Source organism: Curcuma longa, chromosome 10 (assembly GCF_044706935.1).
Source record: "Curcuma longa cultivar G26 ecotype Majalengka, Jawa Barat chromosome 10, ITB_CL_G26_1.1, whole genome shotgun sequence".
Taxonomy (NCBI): Eukaryota; Viridiplantae; Streptophyta; class Magnoliopsida; order Zingiberales; family Zingiberaceae; genus Curcuma; species Curcuma longa.
Window position 1 is genome coordinate 5,493,780 of NC_133870.1, and position 23,180 is coordinate 5,516,959.

At 37.6% G+C, this 23,180-nt stretch overlaps 3 protein-coding genes across 5 annotated transcripts; 1 reads left to right on the top strand and 2 right to left on the bottom strand.

Annotated features, from left to right (window-relative positions):
* Positions 1-952: 952 nt before the first annotated feature.
* LOC141836606 (uncharacterized) lies at positions 953-5,177 on the bottom strand. The gene is made up of 3 exons (XM_074724108.1): positions 4,632-5,177; positions 1,473-1,544; positions 953-1,307 (listed from the first exon to the last, which is right to left on the bottom strand). The coding sequence occupies exons 1-3, from the start codon at positions 5,166-5,168 to the stop codon at positions 1,305-1,307; spliced, it is 612 nt and encodes a 203-aa protein (XP_074580209.1). The 5' UTR covers positions 5,169-5,177; the 3' UTR covers positions 953-1,304.
* A 3,216-nt stretch (positions 5,178-8,393) lies between these two features.
* Positions 8,394-11,971, top strand: LOC141836508 (putative linoleate 9S-lipoxygenase 4). The gene is made up of 7 exons (XM_074724014.1): positions 8,394-8,632; positions 9,038-9,339; positions 9,415-9,658; positions 9,730-10,059; positions 10,137-10,635; positions 10,711-10,974; positions 11,046-11,971. Exons 1-7 carry the CDS (start codon positions 8,455-8,457, stop codon positions 11,812-11,814), a joined length of 2,586 nt encoding a protein of 861 aa, XP_074580115.1. The 5' UTR covers positions 8,394-8,454; the 3' UTR covers positions 11,815-11,971.
* Positions 11,972-17,120: 5,149 nt separating this feature from the next.
* Positions 17,121-22,331, bottom strand: LOC141835950 (cyclin-H1-1). 3 transcript variants are annotated; one of them, XM_074723359.1, is made up of 14 exons: positions 22,225-22,331; positions 21,509-21,900; positions 21,206-21,256; positions 20,845-20,923; positions 20,597-20,712; positions 20,445-20,518; positions 19,897-20,017; positions 19,750-19,818; positions 19,532-19,570; positions 18,830-18,907; positions 17,943-18,001; positions 17,753-17,837; positions 17,563-17,648; positions 17,121-17,491 (listed from the first exon to the last, which is right to left on the bottom strand). In XM_074723359.1, the coding sequence occupies exons 2-14, from the start codon at positions 21,566-21,568 to the stop codon at positions 17,416-17,418; spliced, it is 993 nt and encodes a 330-aa protein (XP_074579460.1). In that variant the 5' UTR covers positions 21,569-21,900; positions 22,225-22,331; the 3' UTR covers positions 17,121-17,415. The 3 variants fall into 3 exon arrangements, with proteins under 3 accessions (XP_074579460.1, XP_074579458.1, XP_074579459.1); XM_074723357.1 differs by having other exon boundaries at positions 22,185-22,331; XM_074723358.1 differs by having other exon boundaries at positions 22,133-22,331.
* Between the last annotated feature and the right edge of the window lie 849 nt (positions 22,332-23,180).

Here is a 23,180-nt window from a genome sequence, read left to right on the forward strand (position 1 = left end):
CGGTCTAATCGGGCCGGGGACAAGGCCGGCCCAAATTTTAAAATCACTTTTCTGCAAAGGTGGCCGGGGACAAGGCCGGCCCAAATTTTAAAATCACTTTTCTGCAAAGGTGAATCCGCCACCTTAGTGACTCCATCCGGTCGGCCCCACGATCATCTGTGAGGAGATAAATCGAGAAACTACAATTGATCACGATACAGGAGGGTGTTGCGAAGCCAGGATTCGAACCCTTGCCCTCTTCTGCAACTCTGTTACGTCGTAATCAACTCAGCTATGCCCCGGGGGCTTTAAAATCACTTTTGATGGATATAAAAGTGCCCATTTTTTCAATAATATCAAAAGTGTATGCTTGATTTAACCATGAATGAAAGTACCAAATTCACTTTATTATTTCAATAATCCATCGCCTATGAAGGGCGTAACCGAATTAGTACTCGAGTGACAAAGTTGTTTTATTGAACAAAAATTGATTCCCACTAAATTCATTCCCTTGATAAGCTAAAATCCTCCCACCTAAGTTACTTGATATCATGATTTTTTTTTTGCCCCCGAAACATAGTTGAATTAGTTACAACGAAACAGAATTACAAAAGTAAATAAAGTTTCAAATCTTGATGAAATCGAGATAATACTCTCCTCCGTCGTTGTCAACTGCAGCTTCTCAATTTACCTTTTCATAGATAATCGTGGAGCCAACCGTGTGAGAACCACTGGAATGACGGATTTTACCTTTTGCATAAATTGATACCGTGATTTACTTTCATCTCATGGGACCAACGATGAGAGACGTTTATAGTGAGCGAAATCACCTTTTTACTTCATTTGTTATGTAGCTCCAAAAGGTAAGCACACATTCACAATTTAAGAGAGCCAGTGCAACCAAATAATACTTTGACAACAACATAATACATTACACCGCGCGGAAAGAAATGATGAAGAAGATCTAACCTCAACGAACAAAGGAAGATGAGTGTTTCATAAGGTAGCATGGAGTGAAAACTCTGGCCATGACACAAATAGTCGATAGTCTATCGACTCCATTGCATTCTTCATTCATTACGATAGCTCAAAAGAAGTAGATGAAACAATATAATAGTTCCGTAGTTGCTAGCTCCTTGCTGCACATCTCTATCCTGATGAAGAATTTTGGAGGAGAATGAATGCTCTTGCCGCTTGCTTTCTCGATAATAATACAAGGCTAAGTAGTGCAGACATCATTTCTTCCACATAGGGGAGCTGGAAAAACTTCTCAGCAGAAGAACAATTTGCTCCTTCAAGTTGATGTCGTCGTCCATCTTTCACCGTCACTAGAGAAAGTATAGAGATATGGATATTAGCAAGTTAAAGAGAGAGCTTAATATTGGGTTGGCATTGTCCATCTTTCACCATAACGAGAATGCATAGAGAATGTGAGATTAGCAAGTTGGAAAAATAAGTTAACATTCAGAAATCAAGAAACACAGTTTGCCCACCTCAATGTAGCAGTCTTGTCGAAGAAGAGTCTGGGTTTGTGCATTCACTTGAAGTGTGCAAGAAAATTTACCCTGTTCCAGGAACAGCGCAAAAGAGGTCATGTTTAGATTATCATATCATGTATCAAATTAAAATTAATTGTATGATTAAATTTATATAAAATTTTCAATTGAGTAATATTTATTAAGTAAATTATTAAATTGAAAATCTCATGGGCAATGTGCACAAGTAACATTCTAGTATACCATTAGGCCAAAACTTCAAATCTTTGTATAAGGGGAAAAAAAGTTGACAGAGAAAAAACTTCCATAAAACATTACGAGAATCTACAGTTAAGTACAAAAATTGTAAAGCTTGGGTGCAAAATAGCCTCGCAAGTAGAGGTGTCAATAGGTCAAGCCGGTGTCAGTCCATGAGAAGCCATGTTAGGCTAGGTTAGACCTTTAGTAATTTGGGTAGTACATGGCCCATGGGCTGCACCCGACCCATAGGTCTCAACTCTTACGCCCAGCACCAACCCATATTTGGTATCAAGCCCAATCTGACCCGGTCGAGTTGACACCACTACTTGCATCTTACATGTCTATTTGAAGATATGCCCCTTAAAGAAGAAATATGGTTTTAAATCTATCATGGGACAAACATTATGATTATGCATCATAACTATTTGATGAATTCACTTATAATTTATCACACCATCAAGTGTCGGAAACATACCTAAGGGATCCCAGTTCATAATTATCCCCAAATTACCTAATCCTAATTTCACCCTTTCTTGGATCTGATTCACAAGCTGACGCCAGTCCTCCCTAATTATGCTTCCAACAATTAAGTCTTACTCTCTCTCTTTACATTCATAACTTACCTCCTGTACATTCATTTTTTCTTCAACCTCCTAGGCCTTACAATATGAATAACTTGATAAACTGGAAGAAATAAACCTCAGAGGACCTTTAGTCCTTTTACACGTAGATTGAGTGGATGTAGTTCAAAAAGTAGGCTAAATCCACTAACAGCTACAGATTGTTCAATTAGCAAATGATAGTTAACAGAGCCTAAAAGTGGTAATCACTAGTTAGAGATTTGGGAATTCTTAGCTGATTCAGGATTTGGCTTGTGGAAGAAATTTCAAGTTCTTGAACCAGATCCAATAAAGGGTCATAACAAGGATCAACAGCAGGTTGAGGATAAATGTGAAATAGGTTCCATGAATCATTTAGAAAATCTAGATAATTTCTGAAGAAAAAGAAGAGTCGTACTAAAAGAGAGGACATATGAATCTAAAGTTTGATGATAAGTAAGAAGACCATCTTTAGCTTAGCAAACAGTAGAACTACTTGTCAAAATTTGGATCCAGTTAGCTTACAGGATTAAGTAGAAGACAAATAACCTAGAATAGGGTGTGTATTATGGTGGGGAAATAGCAAACTTCGTATAAGAAGCAACAAGGATAATTCTTTATTACGTGCAGCATCATAGATATGTTGTATTTTCCAGACATAATTGGGAAAAAAACATGTTCAACTACCAAAATCACAGACAATGGGTGGATTTGTTGTCTTCGAAAAATCTAAACAATGAAGATTTAGCTTCCTTTTCATTCTAATTACTTCCTCTATTTAGTTAGCATCATTTTCATTCTAATTACTTCCTCCATTTGCATGCCATAGCAAAGGGCAACAAACAAGATAATAGTTGCCTTCTCTAAAAGTCTATTTAGGAAAGTCATTTTCTTCTGCATGTCACAAATTTCTGGTGTATATATAGTAGCACAGCTCATGAAAGCTGCACCAAGGAAATTCTTTATGTTGTGAACATCAAGATGCTAATGTGAGGATGTGAGGGCCATAGTTTCAGGATTTGACTGGTAATGCTTGGTGTAGAAAGTTAATATCTGAGAAATAATGGTACCATCACCATTCATACTGAGAGGATAACACTTTTTTTGCACAATTTGTAGGAGCGCATGAAGCCATACAGCCTAATATAGCATCTGGGACCAATGTAGGTATTCACAAATAGGGCCTGAAGCAAAACAGGCAGCAACATCTACCAGATAAAAGAGATGTAATGAGCAAGGTCATATGAAGAGCAATGACACAAACACATTAACGTAGCTGAATCCAAGCAGTTGACATGGTTTGTTCTTCTTGTAGGAAGCTATATTGGAGTCTAATTACAAAGACCAATACTCAAATGTAATAAAGTCCATTGATACAGTAGCAAACTATGACTAACCAGGTTAACTCCTCTATTTGACGATACTAGGACAAGCTAAATTATATACATAAGAACTTATATAGCTTATAACTGTCTTCATGAAATTCTCATAGGAATAACTCCCAACTTGCCTACACAAGAACTATCCCACTTGATCTCCTGAATAAACCAGTATAACAGAATGATATATCTTACAGTCATCTGATTATATGAAGTGAAACCCCATCGAAATAGAACACATAATCTTCTACCCAGCAGCTCTAATGTATGAACTCTTAATCTAGACCTTTAATATCTGAATCATACATTGAGTTGGAGACTTAACATCCAGTTGAGCCTGTGTTAATATTTGTTCCAACACTTACATTAATACTGTGTCGGATACTCATCCCCAAGTCTGAGTATCATTGTGTCATACTCCAAAATAAATGCTTATGTCAGAACTACCAGATGGAAAATCAACTTGAATCCATATCATTTTTCACTTTGCAAATGATATGTCCAGAGTGAAAATTAAGTCAGAAAGCAAGCAAGCCACCAAAAAGACTCTTGGCTTTTCCAGTAACCATAAATTGAGAATTTGGTCCTCTAATCTACATTTTTGTCATTAGTTATTACCATCAACCCTTGCTTAAAGCTCAAGAGATAGACGAGTAGTCGTTAGGAAGCCTGATGAATAAAAGTTAGGTAACTAGGCAATAATGCTACGTGGTTAGTAAAGATGGACGCATCAGAAACGATTTGAGGATGTTGAACTGTCACCGTAGTAAGGACAACAATTCGAGTTTAACACACTCAAACCTAACTATAATTTTGTCATTCCTGTGCATTTCTAATCCACATTTTGATCTTGTTGCAGCTGTCACAGTCGCTGAGGTTTAAACTAGTTAGACAAGATGGGCATATTAAAGTCAACAAAGTTCACACCGTTTACCTACCTGAACAGGGACGTCGATGAAGAAAAGTCGCAACTTGCCCTGCACCTCCGTTATAGTTTCAAAGGGGATGGATCCCCTCCTATAATCCTCGAGCAAGTAGAACATGTCGTGAATCACCCGGATCCCATTCAGCTGCAGGCCGGCATCGAGGTACGAGACCCGGCGCGCCCCGACGCGCCCACCCTCCGACGTCACGGATCCAAGCTGCCGCCCCCGATAGCCGATCGCGGCGACGAGGGAGTCGTAGTCCAAGGAGAAGAAGTTAGGGTTGCGGACCTTGACGGAGAGGCTGAGGGAGACGTTCAGGCAGAGGGAGGGGGAAGTGGAGAGGTGGACGCCGTCGAGGCGGAGGCGGGCGACGCGGAGATCGGGATCGGCGGGCCAGAGCAGGAATAAGGCCGCGCCGAGGGCAGCGAAGGCAAGGGCGAAGAGAAGCACCGAGAAGCAACGGAGGCGGAAGGAGTTGCGCCGACGAGGCAGAGGAGAGAGGAGGGGATGCGTGCCTTCTACTTGCTCTTCGACGACCGCCATGGCCATGATCGATGGGGGAGATCATCGCGAGCAAAGCTTCGAACTCGATGGTTTTATTTAAACAAATTAAACAAAAGAATTGGGAAATTAACATTAAACACCTTGTTAATCTAATTAATTTTAATTTTGGCAAGTTTTAGCATTTCTTCCATTTTGCACACTACACTTTATTATTTTCAAAGTCACGTACATCCCTTTTTATACCTATACTGCCCCTGGCAGGAATTAAAACTAAGAATCTATTCTCTTATTCTCAAAAGGTAGAAGAGGTAAATCGAAAAATTACAGTTATCACAACATAGGAAGATATTGTCTAATTTCGTCAAGATTCGAATCCTTGTCCTCTTCTGCAATTCTACTGTGTCATAATCAACTCAGCTATGCCTCAGAGCCAGGATCATTAAAATCTATTCTATTCATAAATGTCGCCTAATCATTATTGAAAATGTATGGTCCTAGGAAACTCTATCATTCGATCTAATAATTAGATAAGGAGAATCTCTTGGGACATGCACATGTGTTATAATTAAGAATTGACCTGTAGATGTGATTAATTATTGAAATGCCTAATCATTCACTCAACATTATTTGAATATGGACAAAAAAGTTGAACTATTTATGGTTGTTTGGAAAGCCACTTAATAAATAATTAAACTTGTCGATAGTAACTCATCCATGAGTATCATCTTGCTGATAAGAATTTTCGTCTAGCACTTGGTAGAAATGTATATCTTGTATGTAGTCGAGTATTTAGATATAGAACCATTTTATGAAATAAAAAACACTAATAAAATTGTTTATAGTATAATCGTATCGATAAGCTAGTGGATTATATTCTTAATAGATATTGGTGTTATCAACTTTCATGAGCATTTGTAGGTTTGGAACGGTTAGACAATTGATTTTTCTAATCAATAAAATTTTAAAATAATTCAAGTGGGTTTCGTCCAATTTATCTAAAAATTGAAATCTATATTTTAAATAGATAATTTTTGAATATTTATTTTTTAAATTAATTTTGGATGAATAAAAAACTAATTATTAAAGTGAATTTTGGACGTAAGATTGTCTCACATAACATCGGAAAGGAAAATTTTTAAACCTTTTTTTTTTAATTATATTTTACTCTCAACCTATGCCTCCATCCTGTAGTGGGTAGCATTGACTGAGGACCCGCATGCGGGTGCACGCATAGAGCGCTTTAGGACTCGCTTTACACGCATAGCTCGAGCAGTCTTTCTTATTGGAAAAGTTGGCTCTCAAGTCTAAGTTGGTTTTGGTATAGATTAGTGGTATGACACGCTAGGCCACTTCGACGATTAAATCAGTCCACCGATTAAAGATGAGGTAGAGGAACAGACGATGAGAAGAAAGTGAAGTATGGAGAGTGATCTGTGTTTGTGTGTACTATAGATGGTCATCTAAGAAAATGTCACATCGATAGTAAAAAAAATATTCCATCGTTATAGAAGAGGATTTCATCGTCCATGTCTAGTACTGTTGAAGACCATGTTGTATTAATAACGTGTTACGTTATTTACTGTTCTGTGTACTATACTATCACACATATCGTTTAGATAGCTATCAGATGGCTGAATGAGGGGCATCGTGCTGACGGAGCGGAGTGACTTGATGAGGTTGAGTCAACTGAGGAGTCGATTTTCGTCAAGAAAATCATGGAGTCGGTCAAACATGGAACTAGTCGGATATGAATTTAGTCGGACATGGAGCCAATCAAAAGTGGAATCAATCAGTCAGCAAGTCAGCAGAGGAGTCAATTGAGCATGGTGTCAATCGGGCATGGAGCTAATCAGACGGTTACTCCTTCTTTCATCAGGCGTGTTATTCCCATCTAGATTGGATTTTGATTTCCTTGACTAGGGTATATCAGTCCATAACATGGTTTAATCTAGCTCGTTAGATTACAATAGATGGATCAAGTTCATTCAAATGAAGATATAAGTGCTGGTTCGGATGACTCAATCTGAGCCTTAGAATTCAAAATAAAAGATTCAGACGTATCAAAGTGAAAGGGATAAAGAGATCATTCTCTTCTGCAAAAGGTGGATCCGCCACCTTAGCGGCCCCACACGGTCGGCTCCAAAAGAGATCCTCTATCTGAGTGAAAGGGACGTATCAAATTTCTACGGAGAGAAAAGAATCCGTATAGGAAAGAAAGGGAGAAAGTAAACTATAAACTCGTTTAGTTGAAGGAGATGTTACGGAGGAAGCTCGTTTAGTTGAAGGGAGAGGTGTTGCAGAGAAAGGAAATGACTTTCCGTCCAATTTAAAATGATAAAAAAATAAAAAAGTGATCCATCGATGATTTTATAATTACAAGTAAACGGGTCATGAAATAAATAATGAAAAACTTTCTATGCTTAAATTTGTCTTCCCAAATAAAATAATAAACGGGGCATTAGGATCTCATTTTAGGGCTGATCAACATTTTCATGATCATTTTACACGTGAAAAACAAGAAAGAAAAAAAAAATAACAGTTTAATTTTACCAGAAATAATTAACTTTTGTACGTATATATTCCAATAATTGGATCTGACTCAGCAATTGCTGAGTCACGTTAAACACGCAGGTTCAAAGGACTGGGACCAAAAGCTACGTACTCGCACGTTTGTCATGCCTCTTTAATTTTCGGTGACTTATTGGAGGGCCCATGCACACTGTGCTAGGTTATATTAATGTGTTATCTTAGTTTTCGTTTCAGCGATGATGTCGATCACTATATAAAATTTATTTAGATTATTTTTACTTCAAAAATATAATTGAGTTGATTACGATAAAGCAAAGTTACATAAGATGATAAAGATTTGAAGCTCGACGAAATTGAGACAATATCCTTTTCCATCGTGAGTCAACTGTAGCTTCTCAATTTACCTCCTCACATATGATCGTGGAATCGATTGTATGAGGCCGTTGGGTTCGAGGATTCCACAATTTTTTACAGAAGAATAGATTATATTAAAAAAATATATTTGATAATTAATTAGATGTTATTTCAATTGATCGTTAGCTATCAAATATAGTTTAAATATAAAATATTAATTAAGTAAAAAATAAGAGCCGCCCATTTATTTTGTGTTTTAGTTTTATTTTTATTTTTATTTAAAATAAAATAAAATAAAAATATTTGGAGAAATAAGATAATTTATTATTTCCATTTTAAAATCTATAAATAATCCCCAGCTTCCCCTCCTGCAAACCACACCCACACCCGCACCCGCACGACTCCTCTGTTCCTGCTTCAACCGAACTGCAAGGGAGAGACCGACAGCATGGCGACCATCGCGAAACGGCGCCACGGGGAGGCGGCGCCTCCGCCGGAGAAGCTGAGCGCGAAGGTCGTGCTGATCAAGAAGAGCGACTTCGGGCCGTCGCTGTTGGACAGAATGGATGAGTTCGTCGGCCACCACGTCTGCTTCCACCTCGTCAGCGCCACCGCCGTCGAACCCGGTACGATCTCGCCCCCCTCCCCCCCGCGGTTCCTCTCCTCGCTCGCTTATTTGCTTTCTTCGGTGCTTGGATCGGGCCGAAGAGTCGACTCGCGAGCTCGCCGGCGAACCCAGGATGATCTCGCCCACAATCCCTCTCCTCTCTTATTCGAGTTCGACCTTCGGTGTTTGAATCTGCCGACAGACTCGGAGCTCGCCGCTCTGACGATTTGCTTTACCCGGTCGTTTGACCTTGACGTCTACTAAGTCAAGTCTTCCTCAAAGCAATTCTATCGGAATTAAATTGGATAAAAAGTACTTACTTTTTGATAAAATTGTCAATTTCAACTTTTTTTTTCTTAAAGAGATCAAGAATTTTGGATGATCTTAAAGATCCTTTTTGACTTCAATAATTGGTGCTAAATAGGTAAACTGAATCGAGGAAGAATGAGTCCGCCGGCGAACTTGGAGCAGTGGACGTCGCCGAAGCTGATGACGTCGGTGATCGAAGGCGAGGCGCAGTTCAACCTGCACTTCGAGTGGGACGAGAGCCACGGGGTTCCCGGCGCCGTCATCGTTAAGAACAACCACCTCTCGGAGTTCTTCCTCAAGACCGTCACCTTGCCGAAGGGCGTCCCCGGCAAGAGTAACAGCATCACTTTCGTCTGCAATTCCTGGGTTTATCCGGTGAAGAACTACAACTACGATCGCATCTTCTTCGCCAACGACGTGAGTATTTGATTTGCTTAATTAGAATCGTGTTTCGGTTCTGGTAGAATAAAATGAGTTGTGTTCTTGATGCAGACGTACCTGCCCAGCCAAACGCCGGAGCTGCTGAAGGCGTACAGAGAGGAAGAGCTCGTCCATCTCAGGGGAGACCACGTCGACGGCGAACTAAAGGAGCACGACCGTGTTTACGCCTACGCCTACTACAACGATCTCGGCGAGCCGGACAAAGGCCGCGACTCCGCCCGCCCTGTCCTCGGCGGCTCCCAGGACTTACCTTACCCTCGCCGGGGCCGCACCGGTCGCCGTCCTACCAAGACCGGTAAGTTAACTCGAGCTAACAATTCAAACCAGTTTCTAAATTTAGTAAGATCGAAATCAATACAACTGCAGATCCGAAATCGGAGAGCCGGCTGTGGACGTTGAACTTGGATATCTACGTGCCCCGCGACGAGCGGTTCGGCCGCGTGAAGATGTCGAACTTCCTCGGAAACGCGCTGAAGGCGCTGATCCAGTCGCTGCTACCGTCGCTGAGCATGGTGTTCGACGCCACCCCCATGGAATTCGACTCCTTCCAAGACGTGCTCAATCTCTTCGACGGCGGCCTGCGGCTGCCGCAGCTCGACGATACTGGCGACCAGGTCAACAACCAGATGCCCCGGGAGCTCGTCCAACCCGACGGCGAGAGAATCCTCAAGCTTCCCCTCCCCCATGTCATCCAACGTAAGCTGTTTGGGCTGTTGTCGATCGATTAGAATTTAGAAGCAGAGCTGATGTTGGTTTACTCTGTTTGGTGGCAGAGGACACGGAAGCTTGGAGGAGCGACGAGGAGTTTGGAAGAGAGATGTTGGCCGGAGTGAATCCCGTTATCATCCGGCGCCTGCAGGAGTTTCCTCCGACCAGTAAGCTTGATCGCAATTTGTACGGCGACCACACCAGCTCGATCACGGCGGCTCACATCGAGAAGAACTTGGAGGGCAGAACGGTGGAAGAGGCTCTGAAGGAGAACAAGCTGTTCATTTTGGATCATCACGATGCGTTGATGCCCTACTTGAACCGTATCAACTCCGGCGACAACAAGATCTACGCCACCAGGACTCTGCTGCTGCTCAAGGACGACAGCACGCTGAAGCCGCTGGCCATAGAGCTGAGCCTGCCGCACCCCGAGGGCGAGCATTGCGGCGCGGTTAACCGCGTGTTTACGCCCGCGGAGAGCGGCGTCCAGGGCTCCGTTTGGAGCCTCGCCAAGGCTTACGCCGCCGTCAACGACTCCGGCTACCACCAACTCGTCAGCCACTGGTACCGAAAAAACACTCGCTCGATGCGAATTATGCAGTTTCCGATTCGCCTGAGACGTGTCTGATCAAATTGCAGGTTGAACACGCACGCGGTGATGGAGCCCTTCGTGATCGCCACCAACCGGCAGCTCAGCGTCGTCCACCCTGTGCACAAGCTTCTCAGCCCGCACTACCGCGACACGATGAACATCAACGCCTTCGCTCGTCAGACACTCATCAACGCCGGCGGAATCCTGGAGCGCACTGTCTTCCCCGGGAAATACGCCCTGGAGTTGTCCGCCGTCGTCTACAAGGGCTGGAAGCTGACAGAGCAAGGGCTGCCCCATGACCTCCTCAAGAGGTAGAAGTGAAAACCTACGTCGATCAGTTGGCTTTCCATTTCAAAAATTTAATTCTGTTGTTTTACAATAGAGGAGTGGCGGTGGAGGATCCGGCGAGCCCTTACAAGCTCCGGTTGCTGATCGAGGACTACCCGTACGCCGTCGACGGCCTTGCGATATGGTCGGCGATCGAGACGTGGGTGACCGAATACTGCGCCATCTACTACCCCGACGACGAAGTGGTCCGCTCCGACGTCGAGCTGCAGGCGTGGTGGAAGGAGGTGCGCGAGGACGGGCACGGCGACAAGAAGGACGAAGCCTGGTGGCCCAAGATGCAGACCGTCGCCGAGCTGACCCAGACCTGCACCACCATCATCTGGGTGGCTTCCGCCCTCCACGCCGCCGTCAACTTCGGGCAGTTCCCCTACGCCGGCTACCTGCCGAACCGCCCCACCATAAGCCGGCGGTGGATGCCGGTGCCAGGCACGCCGGAGTACGCGGAGCTGGAAAAGAACCCGGACCTGTTCTTCCTCTCTACAATCACCAACCAGTTCCAGACCATCCTGGGCGTGACACTGATCGAGATCCTGTCGCGTCACTCGTCGGACGAGGTGTACCTCGGCCAGCGGGACACGCCGGAGTGGACCTCCGACAAGAAGGCGCTGGAGGCCTTCGAGCGGTTCCACCACAAGCTGGTCGAGATCGAGAACCGGATCCTGAGAATGAACCGGGACCCGAAATTGAAGAACCGGACCGGACCGGTGAAGATGCCCTACATGCTGCTCTACCCCAACACGTCCGACTTAACCCGGGTCGGTGGTCTCACCGGCCGCGGGATCCCCAACAGCGTCTCGATTTGAATTGAGTTCGAATCTGATTTGAATTGAGCTCGAATCCAATTCAAACAAATTCAACTCGAGTTGATTCGAGCTACATCATCTTATCCTTCGAAATAAACTGTGTTTACTTGTCCTACGGGACAAATAATGTTCTAGGGTTAATGTATGTTTGTGTTTAGTTGTCCTAATGTTGTTGCGATAAGTGTTATTTTGCATGGAATAAAGAAAAGTGGATTGTTAGATAAAGATTGTGATTTGATGGATTTTAAAGTTTTAAAGCATCAATAGGATAAATAAATAAAGTTAAATCTCTTTTAAGATCCTCAACTTGTTGACTTTAGAAAAGTTTTTGACGTAGATTATCACTAGAAAAATCTTAGTGCTATCATAAATATGGAATTTTAAGTAATTAGATTATTTTAAATACATGTTGTATTTAACTATTTTTTTAGATTAATTTTACTTAAATGATTTATCTATTTTATTTTAGGGCACTCTAATTATCTTATTCAACTTGCTAGATAAATCATTCTAGTTAGGGAGGGTAATTTCCTAATTCGATGGAGGATTTGATACCTGATCCTTTCTCTTATAAAATTTTAATTTGAGCGTCAAAGTGGCTTGTCTAAATTCACATCCGGTGTCATTCTAACTCTCCATTGAATGCTTTTCAAATCCTTTCACCTTTTCGACGACTACCTCTCTAGAGCGTGCATGTCAGTCCGTTCGTTAATCGATGGGTGAATCATTCACGATATTTGATCAAAATACATATTATTGTGGAAATATATATATATTCCATTAGTCAATAAGTGGTATTAGAGTCATAGTCTAAATGGAGTAATATTGGAAACCTTAAGAAAAAATGAAAGAGGTTGAGAAGGCTCGGATCACGAGAATAATGGTAAGGGGCTTCTAGTAAAATACATGATAAATTCTCAAGGTAAGTGGTGCTCTAGGTATTTTACGTAAAGCGTGCACCCAAACGCAATGGAAATGAGTGACCTTGATTGGAGTATAATGGTCCGTTTGATGAGGAGATTGTTGGGATTACAATCAAAGTTTCACATTGAAAATATATGGAGAATATCATAAATTTATAAGATGAAAGATTTCTTCATTGGTTTAAGGTCGTTTGATTAAAGTTCAAAAATAAAATTATGAGGGCTTCAACTCAAAATGGACAATAGTATACCATTGTAGAAATATGTGAATTTCATTGGTCAACATATATTTCCTCCAAAATTAAACATATGTCCTATAGCAACTATTGACACTAGACAATTTTTTTTTACGATGATGGAGAGGATGAGAAATTAAAATTTTGAGCCTTCTATGATTACCACGGTAAAATATTGAAATCTGACTCTCTATCTACTTCTAAAATTAAAAGAAGTTATAAAATAATTCTAAAGTTCCCATTTGGAACATAAGGATTCTCGTTGACATTTCGTCCGTTCTTTTAATAAAATTTGTGCTTTTATAAGTTTTGAACTACTACTACTAATATTTTGTGTTTCATATATTAGTTTACACTCTATATTTTATATTTAATATTTATAAATTTTATATAAATTATTTTTATATCACTTGTAATAATACTAGTAGAATCAAGAAAAGAGAAATCTTTAAATGAAATTAAAGTATTATAATACAACACTAATATTTTTCATAAAACTTCTAATTTAAATCTAAGATCTAAAGTAAATGCAACTAAATAAATTTTAAAAATATAAAAAAATATTTTTTTTTTCATTTTACTTTCACTGTTAATACATAAGAAAATAAAATTAATTCATATGATGTTCATTTAAAATTAATAGTATACAATAAAAATTTACCATAACTAAATGAGAAGTAGGATAATAAACACTAGAAAATTATTTAGTTGTATCGTTAAATATTTTTAAAATTTCACAAAATAGTATACATATATTTGTTTGAAAATAAATATATATTAATATTATTTGTGTAAAAAAATGAAAATAACAATTTTCTATATTGAATTAATCTTGTAATAATTGATATGTTGAATTCTAACATATTGGTACATCATGTAAAAATTTTTTATGTCTCGTTCTATTACTTTTATAAAATCTAACGCACTATTTCATTATAGTAGAATGTGATCATAAATAAGAAATAGTAAGTCTAATTAGTTTAATATAATTTTTTTAAAAATTTTAATCCATCTTGAACATATAAATTTAAAACATGACATGCGCAGTGCAACGAATATAAAAAGATAAATCACTAATAACAAGTTGATATATAAATTTAAGTTGTTCAATATTAACTAGCATTATAAAATGATATTAAAAATATTTTAGAAGCTAATCCATATTTTTTAAAAAAAATTAAATATAATAATTGAGAGATTTTGTAAGTACTATGTGATTCATAAAAAACTTTATAAGCTAACAGATGTTTTTTAAATTTTTTCTAGAGTTATCAATCTAATGGCAAGTCACACTCATCTACGAATATGATTGTCAATGATCACTCTAAATATTAGAATATAAATAAACTTGATTATTTAATTCACTAAATTCGTTAATTAATTTTTTTTCTTTTGCCTTACTCATCTTTTAGTTGTACAAGTATTGTTCAAGGAACACATTTAGCAGATGGATTAAATAATTCTGGACAAAAATCTCCAAAAATATATTTAGACCCCAAACTAAAAAAATAGGCATTCTAGGAAAATATATCTAGCTACCGGTTCTCTTAATTCATTATTAGAATACATAAATAAACAGGAATCGATACCTCCACTACTAGTCCAGGAAAATCTCGATAATTGCATTTGAGAACCTTCAATTAGACCCGATCATAGTTCAAAATCGATGGTTTAACTGTTCAGAATCATCGACTTGATGGTTCGAAACAGCCGGTTTGACTCTTAACCTTAACGGTCCAAAACGATTATAGTTCACAATTCAGGACTGCTGATTCACGGTTCGACACAATTCATCATGGTCCAAGATTATTAATATTTTAAAATTATAAATTTATAAAAAATATATATAAAGAAGGACTTTCACTCGTTTAAGTTGCTTAACTAACCACTATGATTTTAAAAGAGTATCTTGAACTTTAGAAGTATCACCATCAATACTTTCTTATAGTTCGGATGTTGAAATTTACTTGGATTTGTCATCGGTAAAATAAATATTATGATCATCATTCGGATTGACTATTTCTTTGCTCCTCCAAGATCGAGATAATGAACCTCCTCCTTTCATTATAATTGGAGAATTGAAGTTGAAAATGATCAAGATTTCAAAATTGAGAGATTAGAGTGAAAAAGATGGTGTGAAAATAATGAAAATAAACTCTTTATTTATATAGTTAGGAGAACAACGAATACTAAATCGTAATTATTGATAAAAAATAATCAAATAATCTTAACCGTTAATAATAATTAAATAATTAACTAATAGATAAGGATGTTAATAGTTGTAATCTAGTTGATTTGGATATTAGGTTCTTGTTTAAGAGACTTAGGCTTAGTCTAGACAATCAATTTATTTTAACAAATTTTCACTATAATAATAAAAAAAACCTACAGAACTGGTAATTCAAACGGTCAATTCGATAGTTAATTAGGCCAATGACCCGTAATCGGCCTGACCCCTACTAAGTCGGTTACAGGTTAGGCCTGACAACCCAAGTCAACGAGTAACCAACCTATTAGGACCCGGCTTGTGGGCAAGTCTATGTTTGATTTCATATTCCGTCGAATGCTTTGTTTCGACATGTCGTTTCAACGACCCATAATCTCTGCTTGAAATTTGTAGGAGGCTTTTGCAATGCTTACATTTTGCACATAATTCTCTAGATAGAAGAGTGACATTCTTAAAACATTTTGTAAAAATAGATGTTTTAAAGAAGAAGTATCCCGAACTTTAGAAATATTATTATCAGTACTTCCTGGTGTCTCGAGTGTTAGAACTTGCTTAGGCTCATCATTAGTAAATTGAATATTGTGATCCTCATTCGGATTTCAATATTGAAAATGATCCAGATTTCAGAATTGAAAATGAGAATAGAGAAGCTGATATGGAACTGATGAAATAATCTCTTTATTTATAACAGATACTAAATTGTAGTCATTGATCAAATAATCTCAACTATAATTAAAGAAAAAACCCCTTTCTCCAACGGTTCCAACGATTGAAACAAATAATCACAACTGGCGTTTTCAACAATCAATGACTATAAATAAAATAAATTTAACTACCACCGAACTAGTGGTTTGAATTGCTGATTGAACCATTACCAACCCATTTGGGGTCTGGCCGATTACAGTTTAGGCTCGACTAATCAGGTCAATAGGTAATTGATCCATTATCCCGATTATGAATCCGAGCCGGGTCCGATTCAAATCCGATCGGGGTCATGTTTACTTGTTAGTGTAATGATATTCTAGAAATAAAATATAAACTCGATTAAATTTAAATTACACCACCTAATCCAAAGTTCAAAGTGAGTCGATCATCACTTTCAAATCCAACTTACTGTTGGTGCAGAAAGCATCCAACATAATTGAATTTGTCTTTTGATATTTGATAAAAAATTTAAAATTAGACATTATATGTTTGATATGCAAGGTAAGTATGCAAGTCACTTAATAGGTTAGAAGATCGGACATTAAGCATTGAAAATTTTAATGGATAAGAAGCTAAGAATCGATTATCAGATACTAAATTAAAAAAAAAAGAAATTCAAATATATCATCTAGATCATATGTTTGGCAGATAGATTAAAGTAAATCATTAAGATATCTTTATGATTTGAAAGAAAGCAAGATGTCTCCTGATTCAACCGGACACGTTCGATTCATTTATAGCGACTTAACCGGAGCCTATTAATTAGGGTCCCATTCCTCCGCTGGACAACATTTTCATGATCATTTTGCACGAGAAAAACAAGAAAACCCAGCAGTTTAATTTCACCAAGAATAATTAAATTTTGTACGTATAATATAATATTCCAATAATAAGATCTGACTTACATCTCAATTATTAAGAATTAAATCAATTATGAAATAGTTTGAGAGAATTAGATCAATCATGGAATTGTAAGGTATGGAATAGATTGAGTGAATTGAATCAATCATTCCCTCTCAAATTATCTATCCAAATATTAAAATAAAATTATAAAAAAAATGATCCAACCTTCATTACTTAGTTGGTTAGCAACAAACACTTATTATACATTGAAGCACCCACAAAAAATATATATAACCATTATGTTCTTCAGTGATTAATTTTCATGAAATAAACATTTCTTTTTTCCAAAAAATCACACACAAGAGCACATACTGAGCAATTTAAACTTACAAATACTTATAAAGATGCATTTTTTTAAAAAAAATACACAAGGATATAAAATAATGTGTTTCGCAATAAAAGCAACTCATGTTATATTAATGTAGAGCACCCACAAATATAGAATGGTCTGTCTCAACAAAAATACAATGAAATGTCGAATTGAGAACCGCATTGATCGACCACACCAGTTCTGAATAGATAGAACTTTGTTTAGGGTGTGAACCTTGCATCCACAATGATCACTTTCCGATCTGGTGCGAACCTTTGCCGGTTTAGCAGGACTTGTTCATGCCAGTAGCCCTTGCATCTCACTAGCAGTTCTTTTCGACTTGTGTTTTGATCTTTTTTCTCGCTTCTTATTGCTGCATGATGCGTTTGGATGAGGGGAAAGAGTTCAAGAAAATGGAAATGATAGAGGAGTTGAGGGAATTACTCTTCTGTGCTTGGATCCCAACAGCTCTTCAGTTTTCGATCAATATGCCTCATGTCTTTTGCGGTCGGTATGTTAAGTTGAGCAACCTGGATAAGGAGTGGAAGTTAACAAACAACAATAATAATCATGCGGCATTGAAAAACCAAAATGAGGGGGTTTAAGTATGCTTTTCGACTTTGACGACAATTACCAATGTATCAATTGAATTCAAAGCTTCGAAAAGCTGAGAAGTCGTGTGGGTAGACCGCTGGCGAGACACTAAGAAATTCAAGTATCTGCAATGTTCATCAACATGGAATATAAGTCTCACTAGGACCAAAAGAAAAAAAAAACAGAAAAATCTTTTCTCGTATAAACAGAACAAAGAAACATCTAAGTACCTTTCAAAATCAAGGAATCTATGTACCTCGTTTGCTCTGCGCAAGGCAGCCAGTGCTAACTGTCACCGAAAACAGATTTTTTTTAGAAATTTCAAATTGTTCGAAATTACAATAGGATTACACTATCTATAACTTAAGGGCCCTTTGAAACAAAATGGCTCAGGAATAATGTTGGAGGCAAATTCAGACTATTGTGCAACACTGTTAAATGTCAAAGGAAAATGAAAAAAAAAAGAAGTTGGAACTAGAGCAGAAACTTACATGAATAGCCGGACATGGACAATTTTCCTGTAGGTCTGTTCTGCCTATGTTATCCCACTTTCAGCCGCACAAGGAAGTCGTGGGCCAACAAAGGGGCCGTATAAGGCTTACTATACTCATACAACTGTTAATCTGAATTTTAGCACTTTCAACTAGGAATCTAGGCCCAAGCATTGAATAAGTCTATAATCCCCCAGAAGGGATGTGGCATTGGGTGGGGCGCAGGGGGTTAAAAGACCAAATGAAGGTCCCCAATCAATTACTGGTCAAATTTCTCATTTTGGTCAGGTTGGCACATGGTATGAAAGTAGATCTTTGGGTTTAATGAGATGGGAAACACCGTTGGATCTCACATACAAACGGCTGCAAATTTAGCCCTTAAGTGTACGATGTTATGATGGTAGTTTAGTTCCACAATTTAAGTTGTGGACTAGTTACAGAAGCTCATAAGGCCTAGATGAGTGTATTTTGAGACATTAACCTAGTCAGGTCATGTCAACAATTTTCTGAACAGGATCAGGTTGTGATGGTCCAATTTATAGGTGAATGTACTTGAAACAAAGCAACAGCTATGCACTTTCGGACAAAAAAAAAATTAGTGAAATACACTTGATGAAGTAAAGCACCTGCCCGGGAGGATAGAGAAGTGGTCCATCAGTCAACATCATCCTATCTACCTCTGAATATGAAGTTTGTAGTAAGTCCTGGAAATGGAACAGAAAGTATTGGTGAAAAACATATAAAAAAACAGCAATCACATTCAGCCAATTAAATGTTAAATAATTGGTATGTTCTGGTAACCAAAATAATATCACAATGAATGATGATATGTTTCCAGCATCTAAATAGCTAATAATTAAAGCTAAGCAGTATGAATTAAATCTACGAACAAAATTGGTACCAAAATAACGTTGGCAGGGTCTATAACCTCCATGACTTAGATTCATGGCATTATCAATTTTAAAAGTTATAGGAGATTAACAGGTAGAAATATGGCAGAGAAAATTGTTGGAGTTTTTGCTTATTTTCCAAGAACAGTGAGCAGAGGTTAATGCTATGTTTTATCCAGAAAAGGAGAAATTACATGACTCGTGTAACAAAGAAGTGAAAAAAAATTTGTTAGTAAAAGTGGAATGCTATAATTATGAAAAAAGATTGTAGGGAAGGTTGGTGTTAGTTATGCTAAGTAATTTAAGATCACAAGGTATATCATACTATTGGAACTAGGGTAAAAAACATGAAAATACTAGTAAAAGCCAAAAGGGTTCAAATATGCAAAGCAATATAAAAAACATATTAATTTGATTGTTGGGAACAGAAGAAAGCACCTGAAACTTCTCTGGTTCATCTCTTGCATGGAAAAAATCCTTAAAAATCAAAAAAGGCAATCAGTCATTCAATATTGACACGATAGGCAGTGCCAATAATGCAGTAAAATTAAGGCCCAAAAAGAGAAATACCCAACAAATTACAATGCCCAAAGTAGCTGAGACCTCTTACCCAACAAATGGATCTCAAAAGTACTATCACAAATAGAACAAATCACCTGCATGCCCTCGAGGAAACCTTCAATTGAGCGGTACGGAGCGTAAACAATTAAATCAAAGCCAAGACTCTGAAAATTGCAAATAGCAGAAGGAAATAAGACATAAACAAAGCAAAAAAGGAATGTGGAATACACATTGAAGCATACTTGATAAACAGCCATTTCATTATTGAGGATAATCTGATGATCCTGCTGAATTCCCTTCCCAAGTTCCTCAGCAGAAACATGATTTTCTTCCACTTTACATGAAGCATATATGCAAGTTAACCTGTTCAAACAGGAAAAATTAACTGCCAAAAAAGTAGATTTAACAACTTAGCACAACAAAATCGAACTCATCAAGACTGGCAGCTATTTGTTGTAGCTATCAACATGTTGCTACCCACTTACTAAAATCAGTATTTTATGGAAAGATTCTCTTGATTTCACCTTTTTTATTTATCCAAAATAATGAACATAATAATAAACAGCTAGGACAGAATAGCAGCCAAAGTTTGCATATATGCCAACAGAAACATGAGACTAAATCGAAGATATGCTAAAACTTTTAGATATTGGGAATAAAGTGTTCAATATTAAGTGTAGAATCCCTTCTCAGAGTAGTCAGAATTATCAGCCAAACTTTGCATATATAAGATAATATGAGAATAAATAAACAAGTTATCAACAAATGAATACTGCAACAGGGATCTCACATTATATGTTTCGGGTGATGCTCCATGACAGACCACTGCAAATAAAATCTTTTGAAGTAGATAATTGCTGTTGCCTGCAAGGTCAAAAGACATAGAACAAAAATTTTCTCTTTCACCAATTCCATACTGCAAAAAATAAGAAAAACAATCACCTGAATCTTGTGGGGAAACTTAAATGCTTGACACACTTCTTGAATTTTTTGCTCATAGAAGATCCGCATATGCTGCTCCTCTTCACAATTAAGAGGCTTGGGAATGGACCTCTCGGCTAACAGAAAATTATAGAAGCAGCATCACAAAATCAAGCTCCAATGATCAAACAGCAAAAAAGGGCTATGAAGACACAGAAACAGCAATATCGAAGCTAGATCAAGACATCTAGAAATTGCTGTTTCATTACCATTATCTTTTTGGTCAAATATAGGTTCAGGGTAGGAGACAGACCCATCAACATGAACTTCCAGCCGTGTGATGCCAAACTGCATGGAAGTCGAGTGATACATACAAATATTGAATGCCATGTTCCTCCCAAAAAATAATACCCTTGAGCATGAAAGGTTATGTAAAACAGCCAAAAAAGGGAAGATCACTTCAAAAAAGATAAACAAGGCAGAGAATAGGCTCATAGCCAAATGCAAAAAAATAATTGACCATAGTGCATACATGTATTAAGAATGCTAGCAATGTAATATGGACATTCTATGTCATTACTCAGGCAGGAAAATCTGCCTTTGGTATAATTTCTACAAACTGAAAAGCACCTGTTCAAGCAGCTTTGAGGCTCTTTGGTTTGCATTCTTATGCTTTTCAAACTGCAAAAAGAACCCAGATGCCAGAATATAATTAATAAGGAAGATCCAAGTTCTACAACAATGTCAACAAACATGGAAAAAGTATAATAACTTGCTGAGCTCAGAAGTTATCCATACGAGAATCAAATACAAGTTTAATATATTTAACAAAGGCTGCTCATTTGACATCAAAGAGATGAACTACCCTGTAAACTCAACCATGATCAAGGAAAAACATAACCTGAAGAAAAAGAAGCACAAATGGTGAATTACCAGCTCTTCAAGTGAAAAAATCCACCTTGAACCATGGGTAGAGCTCTGAAAGTCCACCATTGTTTACCCCAGAAAGATAATCAAAATCAAAATAAAGGGAAACTTATCAAAACTGATGGGGCTTTCGCAATTTAGGGTTTGTATGTTGTTGAGTATTCAAAGAAGAATTTTGGGAACACTTTAAAAGCAACCTATGATAAGATAAGTTTCAATTTTCAATTCACTTGAACTCAGCAGGCAGAGATATTATAGATTGATGAAGGGAGTGTCAGATCCTTCATCATCGACTAATAAGGAGCTGGATGACAGTATTGAAGGAGGGTTTTGGAGTTAGTAAAGTGAGCAAATAATGTAAACTTGATTTGTAGTCTCGCCAAATTAAGTTCCAGTACCTGCAAACGGAAGACATCTCCGTGAAGTGGTTATAAACAAAGAAGCACAAGAAATGCACATAAATAAAGAATCTTTTACACAAAAAAAACATATTTCATGAGGCGCAAATCATTAACACTCATTTTGAAGTTTGAGCCTTTTCAAGATCTTAAGGACGTAATTGGTATAGAACTCTCACTTCGTTGAAATGTAAAAGCGCCTAGATTTCTCATAACAAAACCAAAAAGATACCTAACCCACAGGCAGCGAAGATAAAGGAGAGATCGATATTATGTCCGCTTACGAATTTAACAGTAACGATTTTCCAAAGCCAGGATTCCTACAGTGCCAAATTTCCTAAAAGATCAGCGACCGAATACATCCATCGGCAGCGATGAAGAGATGCGGCGGCGGCAGAGATCGAGGGGACAGGCGGCGCGGAGGAAGCCAAGCGGCACTGCGGCAGGAACAGCGCAGAGGGCTCGGGGGATTTTGACAGAATAAAACCGAAAATTCGACCGTCTGCCAGGGGCATTTTAGGGATCACAATTCACTCATGGGCCGGGGCAGTCTACTGGGCCGGATTCGGCCCATAATAAAGCCCACTGGTACCTATAAAAAAAATTCATATTAATATCACAAAAATTAATATGTGCCCATATTAAAAAATCAAAAGATATCCTACTATATTTTTCACATTAAAAATAAATCGATTTAACTCGATTAAAAATCTTTATATAAAGTACTTTATATTAAAAAAAATCTTTATATTAAGTAAAAATTATTTTAAAATAATCATAAAATTATATATAACAATCAATAAAAAATTTAATCTAAATAAGCAAGTTGATAAAGAATTTTTTTTATATAAATATATATTATGTATAATATTTTTATCAAATTAAATTAAAAATAGTAGTTATTGATAACGTCGAAAATAATGATATTTTAATTTGAACTGTCCTTTTATTTTCTTTTCAAAGGAAATCTTTTGATGATTTCATTAATTTGGACTATCTTGATTTGTACACTATAAATAATACAAATTATTCCCTAATTTATAAGTTAATTATTATTTATTTTACTCAGTCATGGCCTAAAAGTCATCCTAATTTGGATTTTGGTGTGCGTTAACATCACACAATAAATTTGGATTCAAATTTCATTCAAGATATATTATATTTAAAGAATTTAAAATTTATATGATGTTAAATTGTCTGTCAAAATTTATATTTTTTTTATTTATCTAATGATAAATTAGAGTTCTGATATTCTGCATGACACAGCTTGCACGATCCTG